The following is a 20,473-nucleotide window of genomic DNA, read 5'->3' on the forward strand; positions in this document are numbered from 1 at the left end:
TGACGGCTGGCAGCACCCGCCTCGATATGTGTCTTTCTGAAGAAAAAAACGGTGTCACACGATGAAAAGCGCGCCAGGTTTTTGAGAAATTAGCCTCACCACGATACGCAGAATAAAAAACAAAGGCATGCATGCAGAGCGCACGCAGCAGCACACAAACTTATTCTTGGACCGTGGGTGTTTCATCGAAACACCCTCTACCCGCATTGCACCCTTCTGCCTGCCCCGTGGTACGATAGCAGATCCAATGTCCGCATCGGCGCCCGAACCGAGGGTGAGGGGAGCATTGACTGAAGCCTTCACAGCAATACATGCATGCCTCTCCGTCTTCAAGAAACACTCTCTAGAAGTGAGCGCGTGTTGCCCGCGACTGCTCCGCCCTCAACGTCACCTGCGCACATGCGCTTCCCGTACATAACCCCCCCCCCCCCCCTTGGTAGGCGTCTTGCACCGTCGCTGGGCCCCTGGAGCCCCGAAACAGAACGGAACCGTTTTCCCGTTCCTTCGCCTCCCTCGAAGCACAGGGAGCGGCATACAAACAAATAAAAATAGCTGTAGATTGCTCTGTAGCGGTGTACTTCCGCTGAGTGGAACGCCGAGCAGAGGGCCGTGCTGACCCCATCGTTCCCTGACCCCAAAACTGCGCCGCGACGCTGTGCGTATGGCACCATCCTCCTGCCACTTGCGAGGAGAGGTTTGCATGGCGCACCTTCCTAAATAAAGAAACAACCACGCGGCTATGCGAGATCGTCAATTTGTGCGCGACCATCTTCTCTACGTTCCGTAACGCTTTCTGTTGAACGGAGCTGGCATGCCCTCGGGCTCTCCCGCGGCGCCCTCCAGGGCTTCGACAATCATGAGCATTTGCCGAGTCTTCTGCTGCTCCTCTTCTTTCTTGGCTCTGTTCTCTGCCGCGACGCGCTTGCCTTTCTTCTTCTCCTCACGCTGAGGCACGCAGAGGAGAGACAGGAAGCCATGGCCAGGGCTGCGCCGCAGGACGAAGAACCGGGACTTGTCATGGAAGAGGGGCGCACACGCTCCCTGCCTGTCCCGCTCGAGCGCCATTGCTTGTCGCTCAGCGACAAGAATGCTCCTGGACTCCTCTTCGTCCCCTCCGTCCGCTCTCTTCTGTCTCTTCTTTTTCTTCCCTTCAGCGACCTCCGACAGCACGCCGTCGTATCTCCCGTTTTCGGCGAACGCGGCGAACCCCGAGCAAAAAGAGGAAGGCGAAGAACAAGTAGTAGACAAAGACGTTCTCGGACTAGGCGAGCTTGCGGCAGAGCATCGGGACTCTTCGTCACAAGCGAACGCCTTCTTCTTCCTTGCGCAGCCTCGCCTTCCTGCTGCGAAAGGCGACGACAGCTGAGAGTGGAGGAGGTGCAAGTGACGCATAGACGGAGACAGAAGTTCGAAGACGCCGTTGTGGAGAGGAGACGAGACCGCAAGCGAACGTAAAGGCCGCCCCGAGGCGTAGAGGGGCAGGGGAGCTATCGAGACGTGGGGGGAGGCGAAGGAAGCGGAAAAAGGTGACGGCGGCATGTGAAGGGACGAAGAGCACGCCGCCGCGAGGGACCGTGGACAGAGCGCCTGAAAAAAAGCGAGACAAAATGGCGTCAGAAAGTCATAACGGACACCTTGTAGAGAAACACACATTTGCTTCCACGCGGGACGCGAGGCCGCATTGACGCCGCCTCATTACGGCTGGCTTTCCCGTGTCGTCAGGTGTTTCTCCGCGCTGACGCGCCCATACCGGCCGTTCATTTATCCACCCACTTAAATATCACAACATGCGCGTGTACATAAAAGACGCATGAGCATAAGGAACCACATATGCATCGCTCTCCCTGCAAACAGTTTGAAATGCCGCATCCATATGCGCTAGCTAACGCATTGAGCCCTACCTTCGAAGCACTTGAATGGTGCGCATTCCCCGCAATCCTACACGAGTATATATATATATATATATATATATATTTAGGGTTCAGGGTTAGATACATCTATATACAGAGAGGTATATGCGTCGACGGAGTGGCTTCTACGAAGGTGAAATCTTCGAGTCATTCTCACCTCAGGTGCGCGTCGAATATGGATGCTCACAGTGCCGCGAGTCAAGGTGCTCGAGGCGAGCGACGACGAGAAGTTGACAGCTTCCTCCGCCTCTTCCTCCTCCGCCTCTGATCCACTGCTTCCACTGGAGGAAGCCACAGCGCTGGAATCTCCAGATTTGCCTCGTCTTCGCTTTCTCTTCAGGCCTTCGCATGCGTCTTCGTCGCGCGCGTTCGAGCCCTGCGCGGCGGGTGACGCAGATGCGGAGGAGATAGCGGACCGAGCACAAGACGACACGGAGCAAGAAACGGGTTTACTGAGTGGGATCGAAAGCGGGGAGGCCAGGCGCGTCAGTCGCGAAGACGAAGAGAGAGGCAGATGACAGACAACAGACGGAGTGAGACAGAGCAGGACGGAAGATGAGGAGAGAGAGGCCGAGACGGAGGAGGAAGACGACAACGACGCACACGACTGCGGCGAACATGGGTCAGTAACCTCCTCCAGCTCCGGCTTCGGCGAAAACAGTGCAGACTTGTCCAGCCAGACGGCGCTGACGATTGGACCGTCGGACGGCGCAATGCAAAACGCAGGAATCTGCAGAAGAAATCACCCATGCACACCAAACACATGACGACCACCATTTATTGAACAACAGGGAAGGCATCACCATCTGGCGCCGGCTACACGCCGCAGCAACCAACAGACAAGACTGCCTCTCGAAAAAAACCAAAAATGACTACGTAACCCCCTCACTCAAGCACGCAGCGGCAGCCCAGAGGAAGCATGCGGCCAGGGACCGAAGCCCAAACAAAGAAAGAACTGTCGGCGAGAAAGAAAGCCCTGTACGCGCAAATTCTACTCAGTCTTACCTGTCGGATTTTGATTTTCTTTTCTCCCCGTCCATGGACATCCCCTTGTCCGTCGGCGTTTCTGGCCGCCTCCTTGAGCCGTCTTTCGGTCCTCTCTCCTCCCGCGCTCTCGTCGTCGAGCAGCGGCACCACGCAGTACTGCCTTTGCGAAGAGAACAAGCAAATCTTTCGCTTTCTTTCACCCCTTCTCTCTTCGCCCGCTCCTCCTTCCTCGCTCGGCGAAGGCGAAAAGCACGCGCACACGATCGGCATCCCGGCCGACAGCGGGAAAGCGGGAAAGAAACGCAGCGGCGAAAAATCCGCGAGCGACACCACGACAAGAGATCCCGACGAAAACAAGCAAGAGAGCAAAGCGCCGTCGTCCGAGGTCTCGAAGGATCGAACCGCTGCAGGAGCACACAGACAACACAGGCGAGAAACGAGTGAAACTCGCGCGTAAACCCTTACCCTTAGTCCGAAGCGTGGCAAGTTCAGCGCGGAGGCTACGAAAATGCAGTGACGCAGACAGAGCGACCAGGGCGGACTACGGACGCCTAACGAGTTACACACAGCCGGTACACGCCACGCCGTCGCTCACTAAGCTTTTTGTCCCTCGAGAAATCACGGATATACATATATTCAGTCGACTTGTTCTATTCAGGCGCTCATATGTGCGCGTGCACTACGCATTTGTCACACGCGATCCGCCCTCTTGGCATCCTTTGGGCTTCGGGTCCCTTCCTCAGCCCGCTGTCTGTGACCCCGGTTCATCTGCAACACACCGTCCTTTCACGGGGTAGCTGAAGTCTTTATCGATTCTTCTCATAGTGACCACGACTCACGGTATGGGAAAACGCCGAGTTCTCCAAGGACCTTTCCGCCTCGCCAGACATCGAGGCAGACAACGCGGTACGCCCCGCCACTGAGTGAGCCGAACCGTTCTTCGGCTCCCGTGTCTCGGACAGCATTCCACTCGGACTCGATGGCCGCCGCCGCGAGCGACACCGCCGTCGTGCGAGTCTTGTTTGCATGCGCGCCGTTCCCCTCTGCGTCTTCCTCCCCCTCCCCTTCGCCTGCGTCCGTGCGAGATGTGTGAGTCGACCCCTCTTTTTGGGAAGAAAAAGAGAAGCGTCGCCGCGAGCTGCTTTTCGGCCGGGCGGAGCAGCAGCAGACGAGGACAGTGTCGCTGATGAACCGGAGAGCTCGCACGTCGCGCACGGAGTCGCACCCCGAGCCGCCTTCCACGTCGACGACTTCCAGCTGGAACGAAGAAAAAAGCACACGAGGCAGGGTCGGGCGCGCGTGAAGCGAGACGATGGCAAGAACGCGACGGAAAAGACTCGATGTCGCACAAGTCTGAAGGTGGAGCGACGCGCAAAGGCAACAGTTCCGCCCTCCCCGTCTTCCCCCCCTTCCACAGCCGTTCTCGAGTCGTGAAGTGATAAAAAATCACCCGCGGAGGTCTGAACTCACCTCTTTGAGGTGGAGACCGAAAAGGTGGAGGCCACGCCTGCTGCCCGCCGCCACGAGCGTCCCGTCCGGCGCGATATCGCCACACTGCGGCCGCAGGGAGTCGCGGAGGCTGACACGCAGCAGCTTCACAATGGACGCAGAGGAAGGAGACGAAGTGGACAAAGACGTCGAGGACGCAAGGGGAGACGAGGAGAGAAGCGACATCGATGGCGAGGAAGACAGCGGACTGATGTTCCTGAACGAACACAGCGCAAAAAGACAGCACATGCCAACTGCCTCTACGCGTGTGCCCGACACAAATACTTGGGGGGCAGGGCGTTACGGTAAAACAACCGCGCCCGGCTGCGGATAGCCCGTGCACAACGGAAACACTAAGTATGCCCTATCGCGGTGATGCAGATATATATATGCCTCTTTGTATAGGACATATATATATATATATATATATATATATATATATATATATATATATTTATAGGTTGCTCGATGTGGAACCAGGGTGGACACTCGAGCGTTGAAAGATGAGAAGCCGCTCCGAGCTGCGGTGCTTTCTCGTCCGCATCCGGCGAACTGACCAGAGCTCGAGGCCGTTGTCACTGCAGGCCAAGACCAGACCGTCCCTGCCGCTGGCCGCGACGTTGATGTGCGGGAGCACGCCAGCCGCCAGCGGATCAAACGGCAGCGTGGGCGCCGGGCCTCGCACGCGCTGGGGAAAACACAGCAGAACGCAGACGAAACGACTTCCGAGCGCACCGCAAAGCGGATTCGAGACTCCTAGGAGACACATGCCCAAACGAGCCACCAGGGGGGAAGAAAGGCACCCCGGCCGGCAACGACTCAACCAAGGCGATCAGGCACGACTCAGCGCAGACCGGCTCACACGCACGCGCTGTTTTTAAAACGACGTCGGACTTCTAGCTCGTCTCAGCGAGCAGTGGCTGACTCCTACTCCGCACCTACGCGCACGTGTATGTGTGGACAGGCTCCCCGGACTCACAGATATGCCCGTGAGCCGCTCAGTGCATCGCACCACGCCATCGACAGCGCCAGTCCAAGCCACGAGCGAGGACGGCGGCGCGAGGTGGACTAATCGCTTGCGATTGCCTGCGCTGCCTTGAGGAGGAGGCAGGAGCGCGAGGCCTCGAATGTCGCACGCGTGCGGATACTTGGCCGGACCCACAGTCCAGTCTCCGTCCTGCAAACCGACAACACAGCGACCAGACCCTGGATGCCACAGGACCACAGTTCCAACACGGGCAACGCAGAGAGTCGCCGACAAGGCGAACCAACTGCACGGACAGACCCGGCCCGTCTGCCGGAGAGACGACGCGTTCTAGGAAGCGCAATGGTCGGCTGGCCGTGCCTGCGCGCCTCGTCACCCTGCACACACTGGACGCCTTCGACTCTTCTCGGCCTCTTCTGGCTCGCCTGGCTCTCTTCCACTCCCCTTCTGCCCGCATTTCCTCGCTTGCGCCGTGCGCTCGTCTCTCCTTCATAAACTCCCTGCAGCGGCGGGAATCCTTCCTCCCCCCGATCTCCCCTCGCTCCTGCCTGCGTCAGCCGCCCCGCCGCCACTCACCTTTTGCCTGAACCCTATTGAGAGCTTCCCGTCGACGCCGCAGGAGACGACAGTGACTATGGCGCGGTCCCTCGGCAGCGAGCGCTTGAGCTCGCCGTTCCTGTCCTCTCGGTCGCTGCCGCCAACCGGCACCACTGCATGCGCCTCCAGATTCAGAACGTCGGCCGCATGCAGCTGCAGCCGGCGGAGTGCAACGCACGTGGGCACTGACCATACCGTCACGCAGCCACTGCTGTCTCCACTGAGAAGCAGGTGGACCGAGGGGAGGGAATACAAGCACCAGACAAGGACTGGAGCCGCAGATGACCCTGAGGAAGACACGCGCATCGCACGGATCGCAGACAAATGCTCGGGGCGCCCTGTGGATTCAAAAGAAATCACCACGAGGTGAAGGCAACTGCTGCGAATACACGCCATACGCGCACGCCCCTCTACACAGTAAGTGAGCCGTATATCTGTATCTGCGATACGCAGACTAGGCCTGGCGCTGTCAACACAACATGGCGCAGTGGAGGCGAGAAAAGAGGCAGAGGAAGACAGCCCGTCGGACAGAGGAACTCGTTGAATATCCGCGACAAAAGGAGCCCTTTTAAATCGCGTAACCCCTGCCATCGCACCACGCAGCGGTGAACTTTTAGAGGTGACGCAGCTTTCGTGGTTCGCACCTTTCTTGCCGTTCAGCTTTTCGTCACCGCTCTCTCCTTTCTGTTGATTGACTTGACGAGTCTGAGACGCGTTCACAAGAATCATCTTCCCGTCCGCGACGAACGTGCCCGCGCCCAGATGCGAAGTGAAAGCGGAGAGAGAGACAGAGGCAGAAAGCGTGGAGGCAGAGAAGCGGAGGATGGTTGACGCAGCTGTCGCTGCGAAGAGCAGGCCCGGGGCGTACCAAGAGACAGAAAGAAGTCGAGCTGCATCAGGGCGCACACGCACGAACTAGGCGCAAATGAGGACATGAAATCCTTGTCTGTGAAGCTCCCACACGCACGCGACCAGGATCAACCCCCTCTCGATCTCCCAGTTCTGCGCCGCAACTCAAGCATCTGCGACATTCTTCCCTCTCCGTACTCTCTGTCTCCCTGAACAGATGGAAGCACCGCAGGCCCTTCCGAGCAAAGACGGGAGACCTTACCGGCAGTCTTGGGGAGGGACGCCTTAAGGAGAATCCCATCCTCATCTGCTCCTTCGATTCCATCGTCGTCTGAGTCAGACTCTGAATCAGAGTCGGTGTGCTTCCTCGCGGCAGGCGTCTGCCTGGTGCTGCTCAGAGCCGCACGGGCTGGCGCACCCTGAACGGCGAAGAGGCGCACGCGGCCGTCGTCGCATGCGGCCGCGAAGAAGTTGGCAGGGGCTCCGTGGGGAGGCGCCGAGAGAGAGAAAATTGCTCCTCCGTAGGACGGCGTTTCTGACTGAGAGGCAAGAAGCAGGACGGCAACACCCCAACAGTAAAGTGGAGACCGGTGTGGATGCGTCGACGGCCGCGCGGGACGCCGACCCGCTTTCTCGGAACTGAAGCCTGACAAATCAGTGTCAGGCCGTGCGACTCCGCTGAACCGTGTCTCGAGAGGCATCGCCCGCCGCTCGTCAAGCCCAAATGGCGTCTCGCTGCGCCCCCCCTCCCGTCCCGCGTTCCTCCGGACCCCAACGAGCGCCCCTCGTGTGTCCGCGGAGACTATCTCTCGCCTGTACCTGGATCCTCAGCGTCCGCAGGTTCCACTCGGAGACAACGCCGTGGAGGCCCGCGGTCAGCAGCCGCCATTCGTACAAGTCGCAGGCAAAGTCATCCTTCTCGTAGTCTGTTTCCTCCGCTCCGCGCTTCGCGGCGAGAGCCCTGCGTCGCTCCGTGAACGACACATACTCCCCTGCCTTCGCGGCCGCCGCCTCGTACGCGACGACCGCGGCTCTCGGGCTCGCGGGAACCCACAGCAGCGACCGGGTCGAAGTGCAGCTTTCGTCGCTCAGGCGCTGAGTCACAACACGCAAGCAGCCCAGGCCGCGCGAAAATCCGTGACACCCCGATTTCCGCATACTGCGTAAACCGTAACAGATGATCCTCCCAGAAAAGGCGCGGGAAAACTCGAGGCTCAGCCCATACCTGCTCAGCGAGGTAGGCCGTGCGCGCGTCTCTCTGTCAGCATACAAACACTCAGCCACCAAATGGACTGCCGCCACGGGCGCGCAGGCAGACATGTCCTCTATACAGATGCATACGCGCAATTTAGGCAACTCCGACCACGTTGGCGTGCCGGTAGCTAGCTAGTCGGGTAGCCTGGGGAGAGCCGCCAGAAACACGTCTGAAGACTCACGACGGAGAGGGAGTTGGTCGCCGTGTCGTAAATCTCCACAGTTGCATTGCTCCGCGCAACGGCCAGCCAGCGGCTGTCGGGGCTAGCAGCCAGCGCCTCGACGCCAACGGCCTTCACCTCCACACATCTGCGTGTTGTCCGCAACACACAGCAACAGGAAAGTGCGGGGAAACCCGAGAAACCTGAAACCCCCGCAGACGCACGAGGGCACAAGCGTATCCACGGACGACCGGCGACGCTGCCAATCTGTGTGCTTCGCCCCCTCAAACATAGAGATCGGCTCGCGTGAAGCGCCTAGAATGCCCATCTCTCTTGCCTGGAGCCGGTGGCCTGTCGAAGTTGACAGAGTTTTCCGCCTGCCACAGAACCCCATCCGCTCTCCCTTTCTCTCCCTGGGGACTCTCTCGCGGCGCGTCTTCACTCACCCAGTCGCCTAAGCAGCGCGCCCATGCGAAGGCTTACCGGCAGCAGACGAGATCGGTCTCCATCGCAACGAGAGAGACGAACAGAGGGAAGAAAAAGCCCGTCCCTGTGCCACTCAAAACATGTTCTCCGCCTCCACCCTAGGAGAGGGAAGAGAGCAAGAAAACGTCGCTCTCCCTCCCTTCCTTGACGCGCGTGAGGTTGGCGGGAAGCCACCGGCAGAGAACGATCAACAGCACCCCTCTCCCGAGTGTATCGTCAGCCCGTCGTGGCGTGGATCCACAACGGATCGTGGCGTTCGAGGAGTCGAAGAGAAGCGCGCTTCCAGAGAACGCCAGGGCTCACGGAGAGGGGAAAAAGAGGGGATGGCTGTAAAAGGACGACACTTTAGCGGCTCACGACGGAGCAACGCACGCCAGCAGGACCCCACAAATGACTGAAACCGGCAGATACGTACCTGCTGCAAACAAGAAAACGAGGCACTCTCGGGCGAGTGGGCGAACGCCACGAAGAAAACTGGCGTGAAGAAGCGAGAAAACGCCCGGGATCCCGCGGGTTCGCGCGGCGAGAATATGTCGCAGGGCGTGGGGACAACAGGCGAGGTCGACAGGGGAGCAACGAACCCGAAGAGTTCTCAGGCCTCTTCACTTTGCGCAGAGATCGGGCGCAAAACAGAGCTTCTAGCAGGCACCGCGGGGAGGAAAATGACAGAAACCCTGTGGGAAGCTCGCTAACAAAAGGCACGCGAACGGGAACCTACTTCGCGACTTTCTCTCGCCAGCAAACAGCAATGAAAACGCGCTGCCTCCCCGGTGTCACCGCAGCCCTTTCGATATCGGTGCTCTCCGCGCCACCCCGCATGCGTTGTCGTCGGGACTTCTTCCCCCCAGTTCATCCTGCTGGTCTCGTCCGCGCTTCGTCGAACACACCCAGGGAGACAGACGCCGCTGAAGGCAAGCCAGCAGCCTCTCCTAGTTCGTTCCCGCAGGAAATCTGCCAGCCAAACTTACCGGAAAGTAAAGGGTAGTAGGAGACACGCTGAAGCGATCGCGTGACACTGACGATCGCAGCGAACAGCTACCAGATAGATACCCTGGGAACCCGCCAGCTCCGGGGGTCGGGGGCAACCGCATCGAGGGCTGCCAGCGAAAACTTCGCCGCGGACGGCGAGTTTCGTACGGTTGAGTCCATCTCACGCGTAGGAGTGCCCGAAAGGCGTCTTTCCTCCTACGCGGCAAGGCAGATGCGTCGAACCTGCGCGAAGGTTAAGCGTCTTTTCGCAGCCCTGTATTCTGGACTGTTCCCTCGTCTCAGAAATCAACCGACTCCTCAACGAATCTCTTTCTTTCCCCGCCGCCCCGTTCCTCCCTACGCTTGACACGCATCGATTCCGTCGCCTGGGGTTTCGCGGCGCGACCTCGGGCGCTTGAACGCCAGCAGGTGGCGCGTTGTCTCCTCTCTGCGCGACTTCATCTCCGGATTTCTTGCATCGTACGTCTTCCATTTGACCCCCGAGGCTCGCCTCGTTTCTCACGCCCTTCTGGGCGCCTTCACTGTGGTTTGTCTGCCATTCAGGCCGACTGAGAAAGTGTTGCCAGTCTTCCTGTCGGCACGCTCTCTCGCTGCACAGGTCGCAAGAAGCACCTTCCCCGCAGACGCGCTTGTCTCACATCCCTTTCTGTCGCTCCAGGGACACAGAGGCGCCGCAGAACCCTTTTTAGAGCGCTTCTGCTGAGCAGCCGTGTGGGCGAGACTCGCGCACCGAGGCAAATAGTTACGGAGAGAGGCAAACCCAAGGGCGTGTAGAGAGATGGGAACAACACACGTAGTCAAGGAGCTGGTCTCGCCAACGGAGCGGCCGAATCGAGTGTCGGGTTTCTGAATGGCGAGGCAGGAGCACGATCCCGCAGGTACTGCAAGGCCGGCGAAACTCCATTCGCCGGTACCTCCACCGGCTACTGGCAGAGGTCTGAGCTGCTGCGAGTGCTGGTAGGGACCGACGGCCTGCTCACTACCCTTTCATTTGGCGCGTATCGCCATCCTTGCGCGAGATATCGATGCCTGGGTGCCTCGGGAGGCATAGGCGTGTGTGCGCAATTTGCGGCGTCCTTGGTCACCTGGCCTTTTTTCTTGGGCTGCTTCTTCCTCTTCCGTTTTTTTCACTGGTTCGCGATGGAGGCGCGTGAAGGCCGTCAGAGTCTCGCGGTGAGGGTCTCTGACACGCCTCCCGCGGACGATCCGCACAGCTCTCGTTCGTGCGCCTCCCCTCTCTCCTCCGCCGCGCTTCCTCCTGCTTCGTCAGCCGGTTCGCCAGCCGCGCGTCGTGCGACTTTTTGCTCTGATTCGTGTGCCTCCGTCGTCGCGCCCGTCTCGGTGCCTTCGCGGACGCGTCCCTTCGCCTCGGCTTTCAGCTGCGCAGGTGGTTCACCTGCTGTGGGCGGCGCCGCAGGTGCACCGCCCACGCGCTCGATTCGATTCGATTCGCTTTCGTTCTCAGAGGAAGGCGCCCACGAGAAAGCGCTAGCCGGGTATGCATGCGTTGTCGAGCAGAGCGAGCGAGAGGCCGCCGCGGCGGGCAAGGCGGCGGCGGCCTCGCTCCCTCCGCCGCCCTCGCTCCCGCCTTTTGTCTTCTTCAGTCGTCATCGTTTTCCCAGCGCGCTGCCGCCGGAGATCCTCGGAGCGCACGCCGCCTTGTGCCTGCAGCGTGGCGAGGCGCCGATGGTGCCGGACTGGATCTACGCGCCGAACTTCTCTCCCAGCGGCAGTGAGGACGAAGCGTCTCGAGACGAGGGCGGCAGCGCAGCGGGACAGGCCCCTGCCGCTCACGGCTCCGCGTCGCCGTCGGCGGCGCCTAGTTCGTCACCGGGGGGTTCTTCTGCCTCGCCCTCGCCCTCGCCCTTTCTGCCGACGACGACCTCGGCGAGCCACCCAGCCAACGATAGGAAAGCCAAGAGACAGACGCGCGTGCGCTCCAGAAAGCTCCTCAAAGACATCGAGAACCTCGGCGCCCCCGCTCATTCCAGCGGCGAGACCGGCGAGCAGGGGAGACGCGAAGCGCAGACCGACCCCGGAGCCGACGCGCCCAATAGGAATGGAGTCGGCGAGGCAGCCCGCGCGTCGCCGGCCGCCTCATCCCCTGCAGGAACGATGGCGCGGCTTCACCAAAACGGAGGGATCTTCGCAGGGGTCAGGCAAGACGACAGAGAAAAGCAACTCCACCTGCAGCTGGTGGTCCGCCTCGAGGACAAGCTTCAGAAACTGCAGCAGGGAAAAGAAGGAGGCGGCGTCGGGCTTGGTGCACTCAGGAGACTTCTGGAGCTCCTCCCCGATACGAAGGAGGCGCCCGACGTCGCGCCCGCAGCGTCTGCTCTGCCGCCTGCGTCAGCCGGGCGAGGCGACGGCAAGACAGAGCGAAACGGGGTAGAGACGCACGAAGCAGCTGCGGAGAAGCTGCAAACAGCCGCAAACGCCGTGAAGAGCGAGGAGGCCGCAGGCAGGGCTAGTGAACGAGTAGACGCTATGGCAGGAGAGGCGAGCGCGACGAGGTGGACGGAAGCCCAGGCGGGAGGGCGTGGCAAGGAGAGCGAGACTGGGAATCCCTTTTTTGAGGAAGAAGCCCGACAAACGCAGGGAGAGACGGCAGACAGCAAAGAAGGAAACGGGTGCAGCGGTGAGGGCGTGGCGGGGGCAGCGCGCGACACGCGGGCTGCCGCGAGCCCGAAAACGCTTGACGCCTCTAATCCTCTCTTGGGCGCAGAGGAAGAAGATGAACCTGCGTTGAAGGGGGAGAGGATCGATGTCGGTGGTGAGAGAAAGCGAGGACGGCAAGGTGCAGCAGAAAACGTGGGCACACAGGGACGACCCCGCGGCGAGGACGGAAAGGAAGCAAAGCAGAAACGGCGTCGAGGCCAACACAGCGCCGCGGAGCGATCAGCGAATACGCAGCAAATCTGGCGGGAAGCTCACGCCCAGGTGAGAGTGAATCTGTCGCTGGTGCCATGTCTCTTTTCCCAGCCGGTACCCGACAACTGCTCTTTCAACTTTGTCGTGTTAAACGGCCACCTTTGTCTATCATCCACCCACAGCGTTTTTGTCCGCGCCCTCTGAGTGTGAGCCGCGTGGTCCGCTTTTCCGTGATGCGCGCGCCCTTCTGCGCGCTTTTACCGCCGATCATTTTCCTGCTTTACCTGCGGCTGCCTCCCATTTGCCTTGACCGCCGAAGCTCCTTATTCGGCTCGCTCGGCCTTCCATGGCTCGTTTTTGTGCCGCCCGAAGGATGCCAGAACCAACGGTTCAGTGACCGTTTGTTGGAATGGGATTCTTTCTTTCGTGACAATTCCTGAGTGGGGTCTAGGCCATCAGCGACTGATTCGATCCGTGCTCTGTATCATCGTTCGTAGTAGCCTTGTCGTCTCTCGTTCACGGCCTCTTTGGTGGTGTGCGCGCATACAGGGGGGGGTTTTAGCTCGTGTCTCTGCCGCCGTAGTTTGGGAAGCGGGGCTTGCCAGGTTGTCGCAAGACTTACCCCTTGGTGACGGAAGACGGACGCTGAGCCTTGGCGAAGGCCAACCGACGCAGCATCGCCCAGGACCCTTTCGCTGCTGCCGCTGCTTCTGTGTCCTGTCCACACAGGCGTTCTGTCTGCGCATGGCAGGGTGCGGTGTGTGCGAAGGCCTCGCGGAGGGAAAGGTCGGAAGCGTAACGGAGAAAGACAGCAAGTGTGAGGAAAGGGCGAACTCCGCAAGCGACAAAGGTGGACCTGTCGAATGCAGAAAACCGCATGATTTGAAGGCTTTCCTCCAGGTGAGAGGCGACCGAAAAGCAGATCGTAGGCCGCTCGAGAGGGAGGATGGCGCTGTGTAGCAAGTTTGGCCGCGCACGGAAAGCGAAGAACAGACGTCGCGAAGAAGCAGCAGTAGCGACGACGCAAGCCTGAGGCAGAGGCGGCAGCGCCACGCAGGAAGCCTAGTGCTTGCAGGGGCGACCACGCGAGTATGCGGAACTGGGAGGCAAGCAGACGAACGAGGCGTGGAAGAGAAAACGTGACCAGTGAGCAGGGGCGCGGAGAAGCGGACGATCGCACACGGCGGAGCAAAAGGGCGCGTGAGGGGCGACGACGCGCAGCGACCCTTCTCGCTCCCTGCGCGGCCCGAGTTGTTTCAATTCCCACAGCACGACTGTGAGCATATGCATCTATATATCTACGTGTATATGTATACATATAGCTTGGCCTACTGGCGGACAAGGCAGAGCGTCCACATTCCTTCCTAGAGTTCCGTGGTCAGACCTTCAGTTGTCCTACAGTGTTGCGTCTACCTTGTACCCTGTGGGTGGCGCTGCAGTCGCGACCTGCGGATATTCAGACACGCGCATGTCCCTTCCTGGAAGCAAAGTACCCATTTTGCCCGTATGGCATCTGCTGCCAGTTCGGCGCCTCTCATATCGACGCTGAAGGTAACGATGAAACATACAATTCCTTGTCATACTTGGTGTTTCAGAGTCTGGTAGGAGGACTGCCTGTCAGAAGCTCAGCTCAGCAGCGGGGGGAGGGGGGGGGGGGGGGGCAAGGGCAGATAGCATATATGGCTCTATGTCCTGTTTTAACACACACGCAATTGTGTATCCGTCCTGTCTGTCATGCGTGGCTAATGCACCGGACTCGTCTCTGCCGTGTCTCTGCCTTCCCTTGGCGTCTCTGCTTTACTTTCGTTTTCAGCTTCTGGCTCCGCGCAAGACTTCTTCTCTCGTCTGCTGTTGTTTCCTTTCCGGCCGTGCTGCGTCCTCATGCGTGTCAAGGTCTCTTCCTTCGTTGCTGGCGTCATGCGGCACGAATCTTTTTCTGTAGGCTACAATATCCACCCGGATGGGCGCCGGGTGACCCCCGAGGACTTGGACGCGCTTCAGCGGCGGCTACACACTGACGAAGAGCAGAATGTTTTGAGCCCGTTTACTGCAAAACGTATAATACAGGAGAGCCGAAGACGGGCTAACTCCGAGCGAGAGGCGGGAGCGGCACAGAAGACGGGCGCGCCCGAAGCAACCTTGAATGGCCTCGAGCACAACGGGAATTCTCCTCAGTCCTACCTGTCGGGATCACCAAGCCCAAGCGTCTCTTCATCCCCGGCTTTGCCGGCGTCAACTCCACCTGTCTCTACTGCCCCGTTTCCCCGTCCGTCGACATCTGCCATGACATCCAGTTCGACGGGTTCTTCTTCTGCCTCCTGTCTTTCGCCGGCTGGGGAGTCAGGACCACACGAGCAGGAGTCCTGCCGTGTAGGGTCGCTCTCGTCCCTCTCGGTTCGCGAGCGCCGCGCCCTCACTCAGGAGAAGTTTCGAAAGCGCCTTGTCGACAGCCCCCGAGGCAAGGGCCGCAGGCTGATTCTAGCGCCGCTTACAACTGTCGGAAACCTGCCCTTCAGGCGTCTCTGCGTAGAGCTAGGAGCTGAAGTCACGGTATGAATCCTCGCTTGCAGAAACGCGGAAAACGCGACGCGCGTACGCTGCAGATACGAACACACTGGAAGAACAGATTTCGTTCGTGTCTGCAAACACCGTTTCTCCACAGCTCGCCATGAGGCACACTCAAGAAACTGAGGGCCCCTGTACTGGCAGGACTGCCACTGAGGCGGCACAATCTGGCGCGGGTCCGTTGACGTGGAATTCAAAATTAAATTAGTGCGTGAGAGGGCGGTCATATTGAGGAGGGGGCAGCCGTAACGGCTGTATATCTTTTTCTCCAGCTGAGTATTGAACGGGTGGCGTGGGCAGAGACCAACATTCTCGCCGGGGGCACGCTTTGAGTTTTAACGGAAGAGATCAGGGAGTGAGATAGACGGTGACGATACCCATAGAGTCACTAGAAACAAACACCATGGAGGGACGTACTGACACACTGGCTGAATGCCTGACGCGGGAGAACAAGAAGAGGTGAAAGAGACGGAATGTGACATTAGCAAAGTGTCGAAGGCGGGGCGCGGGTCCCCACCCGCGTGGTGCATGGGTGAGACGCGTTGCTGTAGCGTAGGGAGCGACAGCGTCCGATCTCAAACAGGACAGTACCTGCGGCGCGTGCTCAGGTGTCGGAGATGGCTGTGGCGAAATCAGTCGCGGACGGAAAACACTCAGAACTTGCTCTTCTCAAGTAAGACACATTTCCAAGATCGTCCGCCAGGTCCTCCGCTATCTGCTCGCCTGCTTACGTGCCTCCCGTCCCTGCACTGAACGAATCGTTTTCCTGTGCACGCGGCAGCAAGACAACGAACAGTCACTTGGCGAGGTGGGATGCGTGCGTAGCAGATGTTTTGCCGTTGTTGCTGTTCCACGGTGGTCAGGCGACACAAGAGCGAGAAGTTCTTCGGCGTCCAGCTCGCTGGCGGGTGTCCCGATGTTATGAACGCGTGAGTGCCTCCTGCCTACAGTTCGGACATGCGCACCCGCTGGTGCACCGCCTCTCAGGAAAGCTTTGCTGCGTGCAGCACGCACGTGCATATGATCGTTCAGATAAAAGCGGATACAGGCCGCAGGCTTTGAGGCCGTTAGACGCCTGTTGTGGCTCGGGATCACCCACTCGTGTGCGGAGACACAGTCCGGACTTGTGCACTATGCTGCGCTCGTAACCGCTCTGCAGTGCGGCAAGCGCCGTGAAATGCTACGGATGCTGTTGAGTTGTGCGCTGGACATTCTCTGATCCTATGCTGCTTCAGTTCTCGTTCGGACGCATCGCGCTTCACCCGCTGGCCGCCGCCCTCTCTGGTCGTCCTCTGTCCTTGTGTTCGCGTGGCGTTCAGGTGCTGTGATCTGTTGGCAAGTGAAGAGGTCTCTTGCGATTTCGTCGACGTAAATGCTGCCTGTCCGTTAGTGCAGCTTCACCGTCGCTTCAGAGGTAAAGTGGCTTTCAATGAACTACGCCACTGGTCCCATGCTCTCACTATTTGTCACCGGAATCCACAGCTATCGCGACCGCCAATAATATATACATATATAATTATGTCGCTTGCGCATGGGCTTCCTGCAGTGCAGCTTGTCTGCTTGGGAATGGAGCGTCGATGGTGTCTCCCGACCAACTACACTCGACGTGCGAAAACAATTTGCCCACTTTTTCGTTGTACGTCCTCTGTAACCTTTTCTGGGCGTAGTGTTGTCCCCGTTGTCATCTCAGCTGGCGCTTGCATGATAGACCACCCTGCTCGTCTCGAGGCTGTTGTCGAGGGCATGACGATGCGGCACCCCGAGATCCCCCTCACAGTCAAACTTCGGACGGCGAACCAGGGGAAGAATCAGGTCCTTCATTCCTTCATCCAAAGGTAGACGGACGGAATTGTTCAGGCGGTCGCCGCAAACGACCCTTCGATGCATTTGTTGCACTGCACCGTCTAGACTGGCGTTGCCTAGGGTACTCTGTTTTTCTGGACAAAACACCCATTTGTAGCCAAGCTATCCTCACTAACTATGCCGCATTGTCCTCACTCGAAAGCCTGGATTGTTCTGACTGAATTGGTAGGATCGGACGAGCAGGGGCCGCCGCCTTGATCATCCACGGAAGGACTGCCCAGCAGCGGTACACAAAGGCTGCCGACTGGCGATATGTTGCACAGTGTCGAGAGACGCTGGATGCATCTATTCCTATCATCGGTATGCGGCCAGGAGAAGTTTAGAAAAGGGAAGAGGTCTGCATTCGAGGGTGGACAACAGAGCGTGCAGCCCTCAAACTAGCGGGTGAGACGGGATTTAGCCGCCCCCACAAATCCATTGTCGCATGCCAGTGCTTCCGCTTCCAGAAGCATTTGCAGAAGGATCTTAGTTGCGGTAACGATGAGTCTCACGTTGGGTGCCTACTTGACCATGTGCTTTTCGCTCGTTTGGTTCCTTCGCACGCACTGGCGCGACTCTATGCGCGCCCACATCTCTATGGCCGTCCCCGTGGGTTCGCATTCGCAAGCAAGGCAAGTCTTCGAGACACTCTCACACGGCCCGCTTTATCAGCCACGTCGGTGGGCGCGTCGGTCGACCTCTCGAGACCCTCTTCACCGAACTGTGTCCTTTGTTGTTCAGGTTCAGGCGATGTCTTCAGTAGTCCGGAGTTTGAGTTCCGCCTTGCCTCAGGGGCCGTGGATGGCCTGATGATCGCTCGTGGAGCTCTTATCAAACCGTGGATCTTCACAGAAATCGCCGAGCAAAAAATCTGGGATATTTCCGCTTCTGAACGCTTGGATTTACTAAAAGTAAGACCATCACCCTGCGCGCCTCCTGCGGTCTCCGTGGAGCTTGGAAGCGTGGATGACCGTCGTCATCAGCATGGCATTCCGTTCTTCCCCGTCTGGTGCTTCGATTGCGTCTGCAGAAATTCGTCGGTTTTGGACTGGAACATTGGGGATCTGACAGTCGAGGTGTTGCGACGACGCGACGATTTTTGCTAGAACTGCTCTCCTTTCAACACCGCTACGTACCTCCTCCGTTCTTCGAGTTCCTGCCCCAGATGCTGCAGTGGCGCCCGTCTTCGTTTGTTGCCCGCTCCGATCTGGAACAAAAGATGTCAAGTCCGTCCGTGAAAGTAAGGCGTGTTGGCCATTGGCAATTAGGGGTCCTTTGAAAATGCTCGTGGGGAGAAGCGGCGGGGCGCAATCGTTTTCTGCGTGTTCTGGGAGAGGGGTGCTCGGGACCACGACGCCTCTTGGCTTCAGCGGGGTGGTGTTGCAACTGGTCTCTTTAATCGATATACTCTGAACCACAGATGCGTTTCCTTGCTGTGGCGCTTGTCTATTTATGAAAGGGGTGTTCACACCAAGACTGCATACAAGGCGCCTTGCACTGATGTATGGTTCCCGGCTGGTGGCGTGCGACATCGTCGTAAATCGATGCTGTCGTCAAGGTGAACGCGGCTAGCTGTGGTGTGCTTTGTTCCGTGCTTAGGATTGGATCGACATTTGCTCCCTCCTTTTGGGACCACCTCCGCCGGAGTTCTCCTTTGTTCCCAAGCACGCTTCAAATTCGTATATAAATATCGCTAATTCGCCTGCCTCTTCCACTGCGCTGACCCCACCCCCGCAATCCGCTGACACAGCGCGCACACGCCACGAGCGAGGACTTCTAGCGGATTTGTATTCGTTCTTTCGTACCCGAATTGTTCGCAGTGTGAATGGGTGCGAGGGCTGCGGTCAGTGATCGCGCCTCGTCTCTTCTCGTCATCCGATAACCTGATATTGCGTGTCCACAAGTCTAAACAACCTGATGAGGATGGGCACGCAGAATGCGCCGGACTCCAACGCCCGGGACTCCTCGTTGTCTAGTCAAGAGCTCACCATCGGGCCTCGGCTCCAAGTCTCAATGCACGTTTTTGTATTTCAGCCAAGTGCTCGCACACAACGCAGATTCCTACTGTTGTCAGACACTCGTGGCTGTGTGCACTGAATGTGAGCATCATAGCGCACCAGCCTCAGCGGCTTGCCCTGGTTGTCACAGCAGGCAGTGGCAGGAAACACGTGATTATCACTGATTTGCGTCCGACAGGTGCGTAGTGGAACCGTCTGCGAGCCAGAGCCATACACCCATGGTTCTTCGCAGTGCTTCGTCTCCAAGGGAAAAAGTCAGTAGACGCTACGGTATGCCGGTATAAAACCACGACAGTGTCTTCCCTCGTGACATCCATGAACAAACGGCACATTGTGAAAAGGCATTCGCAGGGGATATGAATATTGCCGTTCGCGCCTCGAGGGCACCGTTTCACCCGCTAGCCGCTTGCTGTAAGACGGCGGCGGCGGTTGCTTCGTGCATCGTACGTGCTACGCCTAGAATTCCCAGCAGAGAATGCAGACACACGTGTATCACGTGTGTTGTAATCCGTATGCTGTCATATATGCGTGTGTAAGCTCGCGTAGCTCCCCAACAACAGGTTATGACCAGCTTTCCTACTCAGACATGCGGCCCGAACCCCGAAAGCGCGACCATTTCGCCCATGTATTGTAAGGTGCAGCAGTGGTTTTCACAAACACCCCTCACGCGCCTTGGTAATAACTCAGCGCGTAAAGGGGGCGCAGCTCAAACTACGAGACAACCTCCCCCCGTCCTCGACATCATGTCTATAGATCTTGCAACAGAACCTCTACTTGCCAAAGCCAAACGAACACATCGAGCTTAATCATTCCGACTGCAACACCACCGCTAATTCCAGTCCGGGTCGGGCAACAACCACTCACTCCTGCCGACTACCGACAACCCCTTAATCCCCAATAGCGATACCCCTTGAAGCAGACGTTATCGGCTAGGCGGTCCATCACGTGAGGGCTTCGCTGCCTCGAGGCCTGGCGCCCGCGTGCCTCCCACGCCGAACACCCCTCCTCGAATGCAGTCGTCCGCGCCTTTGGCAAAACGCCCACGAGGGCTGAAGTTTCGGACTCGGTCGGTGGGCATGGCGCGAGGCGGCGCGGTATTTCAGTCGAATGAGGCACTAGCTGCCCAGTAATGACCCTATTGTAGTACAACAGCTGAACGAATCCGGCTGCTGTCGCTATCACAAGCGGTGGATGGGCTAGGGGTGAAAGGATAATGGAAGGGGCGCAAACACCTCATGACGCCGTGAAACCGGAAGTCCTTTCCCGCCTGCGTAGGGTACTTCTACTTCCGGTAAAGCCAGACACTGGCATCGGTCCGCCATATGTGTAACTCCTCCAGGTATCCTCAATCACGGTGACCATCTGATGGAACAACCAGATCTGCTGTGCTGCTGCGCAGCAAGTGAGGGCTTCGACATTCCCAGTACAAAGAAAGTGACGCGGAGAGGTGAGCGGTCACATGGAGCCACC

The 20,473-nt window shown here is 58.7% G+C and overlaps 2 protein-coding genes across 2 annotated transcripts; one reads left to right on the forward strand and one right to left on the reverse strand.

The window, feature by feature from the left end:
* Window positions 1-774: 774 nt before the first annotated feature.
* BESB_058840 (uncharacterized protein) lies at window positions 775-8,740 on the reverse strand (the record flags this gene model as incomplete). Its single annotated transcript, XM_029364298.1, has 13 exons — window positions 775-1,587; window positions 2,068-2,640; window positions 2,808-3,301; window positions 3,737-4,154; window positions 4,368-4,602; window positions 4,943-5,073; window positions 5,365-5,562; window positions 5,947-6,254; window positions 6,612-6,857; window positions 7,079-7,355; window positions 7,636-7,911; window positions 8,253-8,379; window positions 8,715-8,740. The coding sequence occupies 13 exons, from the start codon at window positions 8,738-8,740 to the stop codon at window positions 775-777; spliced, it is 4,122 nt and encodes a 1,373-aa protein (XP_029219006.1).
* Window positions 8,741-10,847: 2,107 nt separating this feature from the next.
* On the forward strand, window positions 10,848-18,836 carry BESB_058850 (dihydrouridine synthase (dus) protein; the record flags this gene model as incomplete). Its single annotated transcript, XM_029364299.1, has 13 exons — window positions 10,848-12,647; window positions 13,308-13,478; window positions 14,018-14,129; window positions 14,521-14,684; window positions 14,733-15,128; window positions 15,752-15,816; window positions 16,007-16,072; window positions 16,463-16,557; window positions 16,834-16,978; window positions 17,176-17,306; window positions 17,727-17,896; window positions 18,016-18,225; window positions 18,585-18,836. The coding sequence occupies 13 exons, from the start codon at window positions 10,848-10,850 to the stop codon at window positions 18,834-18,836; spliced, it is 3,777 nt and encodes a 1,258-aa protein (XP_029219007.1).
* Between the last annotated feature and the right edge of the window lie 1,637 nt (window positions 18,837-20,473).

This window comes from Besnoitia besnoiti, chromosome V, assembly GCF_002563875.1.
Source record: "Besnoitia besnoiti strain Bb-Ger1 chromosome V, whole genome shotgun sequence".
Classification (NCBI taxonomy): domain Eukaryota; phylum Apicomplexa; class Conoidasida; order Eucoccidiorida; family Sarcocystidae; genus Besnoitia; species Besnoitia besnoiti.